The 8,627-nt window shown below is 49.6% G+C and overlaps 1 protein-coding gene across 1 annotated transcript; it reads left to right on the forward strand.

Annotated features, from left to right (window-relative positions):
- ZKSCAN4 (zinc finger with KRAB and SCAN domains 4) lies at positions 1–6,752 on the forward strand. Its single transcript, XM_037033050.1, has 3 exons — positions 1–741; positions 2,245–2,368; positions 3,235–6,752. Exons 1-3 carry the CDS (start codon positions 361–363, stop codon positions 4,095–4,097), a joined length of 1,368 nt encoding a protein of 455 aa, XP_036888945.1. The 5' UTR covers positions 1–360; the 3' UTR covers positions 4,098–6,752.
- Positions 6,753–8,627: the final 1,875 nt, after the last annotated feature.

Below are 8,627 nucleotides of genomic sequence, written 5' to 3' on the forward strand. Positions count from 1 at the left end.
CCTTACAGAGGATTTCTCGTGATACAGAACTTGTCACTCTTTATCTCCCACTACTTCCTCCCAGAGTGGAGATGAGGCCTCGAAGCAAAGGGGTTAATCGAGGAACAGCCACAGAGAGGCTTTTCCTAGAGAGCCCGGGAAGGCGATCTCCCCGCATGTTGCTCCATCTGCAGCACGCATCCTCGGGATTCGGGGTGTGGCGCAGAGGACGGCGCTGCAAAGGCGCGGCTGCGGGAGAACCGGTGAAGCTGCGCCCAGGGGTGTCCCTGCCGTGTGACAGGCGGAAGACTACCTCGCACTGCTGGGAATCTGCTGTAACAGCTGCGGTGCGGGGAGGCCCGAGTGCGGCCCGGGCCCAGGATGGCCAGAGAGTCGGGGGAGAACGCTGCCCTGGACGCCCAGGCGGCCGAGGACACGGCGGGGATCCTGGCCGTGAAGGCGGAGGACGAGGAGGCCCCGGGCTCCGAGCGCTCGCGCCAGCGCTTCCGAGGCTTCCGCTACCCCGAGGCCGGGGGTCCCCGCCGCGCGCTGCGCCGGCTTCGCGAGCTCTGCCGGCTGTGGCTGAGGCCCGAGGCTCACAGCAAAGAGCAGATGCTGGAGCTGCTGGTCCTCGAGCAGTTCCTGCGCATCCTGCCCGCGAGGCTGCGCGCCCGGGTGCGTGAGCGGCGCCCGCAGAGCAGCGAGGAGGCCGTGGCGCTGCTGGAGGACCTGCAGGAACCGCTGGCGGAGTCCGAGCCCCAGGTAGAGGGCGGGCGTGGGGACTGAGAGCTGGACACTGGCGCGCGGAGCGGGGGAGTTCCCGCTGGAGCCGCAGTCTATGCGCGGAGCTTCCTTGGCAGTCAGGTGAAGCCCCGGGCCCCTTCCCACAATAAAATCTTTAAACATATTAAGGATCACAGAAGAGCTCAATTACGTGGAAATGCAGTTGCAGAGCACATATAAATGTGTGACAAAGCTATGTATGCGCTTCTCTAAATGAATTCACTGAATAGAAAGATCCAGGGACGGGCCTAGTCACTGGTCATTTCAAAGGGTTACAAGCCTGAGTGACGGCGAAAACACCGGCAATTTCTCTCGCAAATACCCGGTGCGCTTATGCCACTAGGCTTTGTTACCTCCATTTATAAAGGAAGGAAATGCTAAATCTCTCTTAGAGGCTAGTAAAAAATATATAAATACTCCCCCGCCCCCCATTTAACTGTTAGAATATTTGAGAGGGAGTGCTCCCCAGCGCTCTAACAGTGAAATAATTTCAAGTCGCTCATCTTCAGGCTCTTCATTCTTTTTCTTTTTAATGAGTTTTTTTTTCCTTTCTTTTTTTTAAATATAAAAATTACTCGATCAGGGCACATTGCGGGGCAAGGTCCCCAGTAGGGGGCGCTCCAGAAGCAACCACACATTGATGTTTCCCTTCTCCCTCTAAAAATAGATAGATAGATAGATAGATAGATAGATAGATAAAATATTTTAAAAAACTAGTTGAAAAGACAACGGGTCAGCCCCACCAGGCAGGCTGGCCGGACGCTGGCTGCGCAGATCCTAACATTCCAGGTGTAAATTACACAGCTTAAGTTCATATTAAAAAAAAAAGACATACAACAAAATTTAAAACGGCACCTTCATTGAAGCACGACAAAACGTCCAGCCAGCCCACGAGCCCGCAGTGCATTGCGGTCACTGGGCGGCTCCTTGCTCCCCTCTGGCCAAAAAAGTGACACTGAACTAGGAACAGCTCCTGGGCTCTCCCATTTTTGAACTGCACTTTCCCCCAGGTGAGCACCAACGAGCAGTTGCTCTGCAGATGAGCGGGGGAGGGCAGTGGTGGATGTGGGTAAACCTGAGATGCGCCTGAGAAGGTAACTTGGAAACTAACTTAATATAAATGTCTGGACGGAAGCCCGACTTCCATAGGGATATGCCACATGCAGGGGCCTGTGTGAGGTGATTTCACATACTGTGTATTTTTGGTCCCCAAACCCTGTAGCTGTAAAGGTCTGGATAAAGCTTCGCTGCTTTCACCGCGCTGGCCCTTTTTGGACCTCTTCACATCCTGAACTGTTTAGGAATAAAGGAAAGCACTTCCCTTAATGCGAGATATTTCCTCCTTTAGTGGTTGTTTCCTTGATAAACAGGCAATGAGAGTGAGGATTAAGTTGGTAAAAGAGGAATGTGCATTCCTGCATGTGCCAAAGTCTGGGATGGTCCTGGGCAGAGGAGCTAGGAAAGGGTTACCTGTTGTTTCAGGGGCTGCTGAAAATGGAAGATGTGGCTCTGATGGTCTCCCCGGCATGGGCAGAGCTGGAGTCACCACAGGCGAACGTGCGCAGAGATGACAGGCAGGAGGCCTGTGGCGCTCTGACCTCCTTGGGTAAGACGGATGGGCACTGGTGGCTCACGAGATTTCCTGGCTCCCTTGGTGTCTTAGAACCAACCAGGCTGTTAGAAACCACTGGGACCCATTGTGTTTGAGTTCAGAATCATGGTGTCTAACCCTTGTCACCCACCAGCCCTTAATCATCTTCTGTCCTAGTTGGGTGAAGTAGGGTGAAGAGGAGGCACAGGTCTGGCTTGGAGCCAACACTCAGTCCAAGCTGACTCCTTTCCAGTGGCTTAGCCCAGAGAAGGGAGACCTGAGGGGTCTCTTCAGGAAACAGGCCATGGGCACCAGAGCAGACAGGTGGAAGCCACTTAGCCACGGCCAGGAGCCTGACTCGGAAATGAGGGCGCAGGGGCTCACAGGAGGCTGGGCCTGTCTGAGTTCCCATGGGGCTCCAACCCGCACTCCCCAGTGCAGAGGCCGGTGGTGTGTGGGGAGGCCAACTCTACCTGGGATGAGCAGACGGGACTGTGCTTTCCTGAGCTCCTCACTCTGATCTGTACCGAATGCTCTGAAGTCCCTTCACTTGTCTTGCATATGAACCTGCCCAACCATTTCTTCTCCTGTCTGGGGTGCCAGGCCCTGCCTGACCATCCCCAGAACTTAGGGACCAGCACAGGCCTCACCCCTTCCTCCACTCCCAGTTTGTACCCTTCTCCAATGGACCTGTTCCTGTGCTCAGGTCTCCTCCCCCCAGCACTCCTGTTCTCCCTCTGCGCCTCCACCCCGATTCTTGTACCTAAACCCTCGTCCACATCAGAGCCAGACCGCTGGCGTTCTTGCCTCCCTGGGACTAGCAGGGAGCTTTCCTCTGTGGCAGGGCATGACTGACAGTTGCTGGCCCTTTGTTATTGCAGGTGGTGACATACAGACAAAGACCAGAGACTTGCCTGTAGCCGAGGAGCAGGTGGAACGGGGGCCAGGGAAGATGCGGTGCCACCTGGGTGAAGCCATTGCCCAGACACCCCCACACGCAGAGGCCGGTGAACAGGAGGACAAGTCACTGAGAAAGCATCAAAACACCAGTGGGAGGAGGCGGCACGTTTGCCATGAGTGTGGAAAGAGCTTTGCCCAGAGTTCAGGCCTGACTAAGCACAGGAGAATCCACACTGGGGAGAAACCATATGCGTGTGAAGACTGTGGCAAGTCCTTCGTTGGCAGCTCGGCCCTCGTCATTCACCAGAGAGTCCACACTGGGGAGAAACCCTATGCATGTGAAGAATGTGGCAAGGTGTTCAGTCACAGCTCAAACCTTATCAAGCACCAGAGAACACACACTGGGGAGAAGCCCTATGAGTGTCAGGACTGCAGGAAGACCTTCAGCCAGAGCTGCAGCCTCCTTGAGCATCACAGAATCCACACCGGGGAGAAGCCATACCAGTGCGGCATATGTGGCAAAGCCTTTAGGCGGAATTCCCATCTCCTGAGACATCAGAGGGTCCATGGCGATGGCAATGTCCAGGCTCCTGAGCAGAGAGAGATTTGGGAGAGTCATAGGAAGATGGTGAACCAGGAGGGGGATGTCCAGACTCCTGTGTCTTATAAATGTTGTGAGTGCGAGAGAAGTTTCACTAGGAACAGAAGCCTTATTGAGCACCAGAAAATCCACACTGGTGAGAAACCCCACGAGTGTGATGCATGTGGAAAAGGCTTCACCCGAACTTCATACCTTGTTCAACATCAGAGAAGTCACATTGCGAAAAAGCTTGTGTCCCGGTGACCCGTGTCTTGGGTGCTCAAGTCTGCTCCTTCCTTGTTGAATGAAACCTCCCTGGAGCCCCTTCTGACCACAGAAACTGTGGGCCGGGGCATTGTTTACCACACACCCTCAGGCAGGTGTCAGACCCTTCCACTTTCTAGAGGGTGACAGGTTTTTTGGTTTTTTTTCAATAACCTCATTTGAAAGGAGGCTCTGGATTGTTGTTTGGGAGACATGGGACCTGACACACATTCGTTCCCACCCGTTGGACTCTGGGGCTTCCAGACTGGCTCATCCCCTCGGCCACCACCTTCCCTGGGTCAGTGGTTCTGATTGAGGGGCTCTGACTACTCATTCTGCCCATGTTGACTCCTTCAGCACTGGGTTGGGTCAGTGACGTCCTGTCCCCCCAGGGTGCCTTGCCTGTAGGTGCTACATGTGAAAAGACCTTCACTTCTCTGGAAGTGTGATGTCTAGAATTGCTGACTACGGCCATCTGTGTTTATGTCAACTTCTCTGAGGTTCTAGATTTGGAGGTCAATCTAGTGTATTTATTTCCAAGTGCTTAGGACCATCAGAGTTGGGTAGGAGGAATCCATGTTCCTTCACCAGCATATTCTTCACTTAGAGTTAAGAATGTCTTAGAGAGCTTCTTTATCATTAAGACATTGTGAGACGGTTCATCCACAGAACTCCATTCTATAGTCAATGTCAGTCACCTTAGTTCACATTAATTTTGTTGCTCTTTAGGGGGCAACTGTTCACAATCAGGTAAATAATGATCTATCTATCAAGTCAGGGCAAAATGACTATGAATTAGACACAAACTATGATGTTCAACAGTGTGTTCCTCAGCCTTTGCTTTTCTTGGGCATAACCAAGTGTCAGGACACCATCTGTATCCTTCCCTCCCAAATAGGAGCCATCGGTATGCGACAGCTTGTGCCAGCTGAACTTAAGCTTCCTCCAGGTCAGAGGATTCACACCAAATTATTTACAAGCAGTATCATTCATGTTTTCAAAACTGTCCTGTGGTTGAAGACAGGAAGGTGGATCAGGAGACAGACAATGGCAGGACCTGACTGTGGGCAGCAGAGAAGCACACCAGGAACCGTGGCTGCTCAAATCAATTCCACAAGATCCAGGTGCCAATGTGTGAAGTCAAGACTATGACTCATAGTAAGAATTTTGTGATATCCCTGTTTTCACCCAAATCACCTTCTGTGAGTTCTTCAAAGACTGATATCTTCTCCTAGGTGCCTGAGTGCCTATCACTTGCTTCCAGCTACAACAGGCTCTGCCAAGTACAGATTCAGCTCCTGACGAAACCCTGACCATGTCTTGTTTGGTTGCCTTCCTGGATTCCTGCTCTGCCAGAACACAGGCTGACCAGGGACTTTGCAAACCACAGGGCTCTCTCTTTGTCAGTCCCGCCACCTTTGCCTTCAGTCCCCTCCTGCGGTCCAACTTGAAGCTTTACCTCTCACAGCCCGATAGATTTTCTCCATTTATTCATTCCCAGTCTTTTAAATTAACCTTTTTTTGTTACCTCCAGAAAGTAGTCATTTCCTTTTAACTCCTTATTTTTCCTAAATATTTGCTAGTGGCCTTGATCTTAAACACTGTTCATTTTTCTTTGGTGTTTGTTTCTTCTATCAGGTGAAGATATATGTGAAAGCCTTTTACAAACCAGAAAGGAATATACAAGTATAACTTACTGAGGTTAATAAAGGACCACTGTGTCTCACTTTACTCTTTCTGCCCCTTCTGCGCACAAACCACTTCTCTGTACAGAAGGGAAGTGTTGTAGAAAAACTTTGAGTGCCAGCTTTCCTGACAATGAAAGGGGTAAAGGGCACACACATGCACACTCACTCTGGAGCTTAGGCTTTCTGTACGATCGCGGTGCTAAGACAGGCACATAAGTGAGGCAGTGTCGGGACAAATGTGAGTGGTAAACAATGGCAGGAGAGCTGTGGAAGTTCAGAGGAGGAAAGGTCACTTCTGGCTCTGATCTGTGTTTATTCCATGGACAGGTGACATGTTAGCTGAAAAGACTGAAGGAATTTCTCAAATTTAGTCAATAAGGCAAATCTGAAGAGGTAGGTACATTGTAGAACCCTTCAGTGCCAGAGCAAGGAGTTTAAATTTTATTCGGTAAGCACCCTGACATTTTACGATGAAAATGTTATCTAAAAAACTGTCAGTATTGTGTAATTTCAAATAAAATAATTAATTTGCTGCTAGACATGCCCCTTGTGGGTAAAACAAAGTTATGTTTATTAATAAGTGAATTCTAAAATGAGTTTAACGCCAGTCTATTTAAAAGGAGGGCAAATATATATATATATATTATTTTTTTTCAGATGAAATTAGATCCAGTAAAACAAGCTGCTCAGTTGAGATATAAGCAGTATATCAAGTGGAATAAAATCCCACTTTTCATGCATTTTAAGATTTTTAGGAATTTTAGTGGAAAAAAATAGAAGGCATGACAGTGTAGCTCACGGGGTTTGAGGATCTGCTTAGACATGTATGTGCCATGTAAGTAACCTGAAAATGTCGACACTGTTGAGGAACAGAGATGACTGTTAGTCAAAATTCCGACATGTTGGGGTGACAACTGTTTAATAATAAAGACCACGTTTACCAAGTGTCCTGTATCTGACAGTGTTGACAGTGTGATGAAATCCCAAATCGTGTGTGGTTCCCTCTTGATTGTTCATAATGAGAACTATACCCACTATGTAAACTCAACTTATCTACTTGTCTCTACACTCCTTTTAGTCTTTTGTTTTCACTCATGACAGCTGAATTCGTCTCTGAAGGAAAATTTCTCAGTCAGCTTTGTACATATAGTAGCTATTTCATACATTTTAAGTGGAGTTGCTACTACAGAAATGTTTTATAATGACTATTTTCCTAGGAACTTTTTTGGTTGACAATTGTAGAAATATACTTTCATTTTTGATCAGTGTCCAGAAACCAAAGTTTTTATTTAAAAATTTGTCCATGTTTTTAATTAAAAAGTCAAAACACTTTATGAAGACATAGATGAATGTCTTGTTTCTTGTTTGATCCCCCTTCAATTGGCCTCCTCCACAGATAATCACTTGTGTTAGTTTCTTGTGTTTTTCTAATTTCTGTATACAACATGCATTTTTTTATGCCTCTGATTTCTTGCTCCAGGTGGGTGGGCGGGAAAGGTTCCCCACAACCAGTTGTGGGTCTGTCTGTTGTCCCATGGACCCTGCACTCTCCAAGGCTTAGGAGTGGAACCATTTCCGCCGATGCCGTTCTATCAGGTGTCTGGAAAGGTTCACAGTGCAGGGGGTCACATGCACACGAATTCTTGCCGAGCCCAGGAAATAGTTACCATGGAAACGTGTGCTGCCCTTATTAGCAAAAGGGGAAACCCGCCAGTCCCAGCCCCGAACCCCTCTGGTCGGTGGCTGGTCACGCTGTCCTTGCTCCAGGGTGCCTTCTCTTCCCCCAAATATTCCCCTCACAGCCCCGAACTGCTGGTATTGACTTCAGGCAACTACAAAGAACACAATTTTTTTTTCTGAATAAATTATCTTAAAGCTGGGCTGTTATCAGGTACCTTTGTTATCAGGTACTTTTTAAAAATCCTCACCTGAAAATATGTTAACTGATTTTAGCGGCAGAGGAAGGCAGGGAGTGAAATACGGATGCGAGACCAACCTCAATCGGTTGCCTCTGGCGCGCGCCCCGCTGAGCACGGGCCAGCAACCCTGTGGTGTACCAAGGATGCTCCAACCCCCCGCCAGGGCTGAGTTAACATGTTTAATTTCAAAGACAAACTATCCAGAAGAAAGAGGGACACGTGCTGTGATCTTTTCAGAAGAAAAAGGTTGAGGCGGGAGAAAGTGCCATACACCAAAAGAAAGGTCCTTTCGTGAGTAAAGAATTCAGCGACGCTTTTTTCACTGAGGCAAAATTAAAGAATCTCAAGAACACCTCCAGGTAACTTCCAAGGGTCCCTCAGCTGCCCGGGTCTCAACACAGCAGGACCGTGCCCTGCTAGAAGAAGAGTCTCGGGGTCTCCGGAGTCGCAGCGTCAGGGGGCGCGGCCGGGGGGTGGCTACAAGGAAAAGGGTGAAGGGCAGGCACGTGGGAAAGGCGGGGGCGGGGGAGGCGGTAGGGCAGGTCGAGGGGACCCGCAGAGCCACTCAAACCCCAGCAGAAGGGAGCTCTAGTGGACTCAGCTGGTTCTCGCGGAGGCCAACGGGAACGAACCATAGAGGCCCGCGGTGGCCTGGGGAGGCGACTTCCGGGAATCCCGCCCTGGGCGGCTGGCAGTCCGCTCTAGGACGCCGGAGGTCCCCTCTCAGCGGGCAAAGCCTCTGGAATCTTGGATTTCATGATCGTCAACCTAATGGGCTACCCTGACCAAGCCACACGACCTCTCTGGGCTTCCATTTACAGAACAATGGGTTGGAAAACGATCTCCAACTTATTCTATAGTCTATATGAATAATTCAACAACAGAGCAATGCAATTCTTTGGTGTATTACATTTACACTGATT

Source organism: Sturnira hondurensis, unplaced genomic scaffold, assembly GCF_014824575.4.
Source record: "Sturnira hondurensis isolate 20B ecotype Veracruz unplaced genomic scaffold, ASM1482457v3 Scaffold0021593, whole genome shotgun sequence".
Lineage (NCBI taxonomy): Eukaryota > Metazoa > Chordata > Mammalia > Chiroptera > Phyllostomidae > Sturnira > Sturnira hondurensis.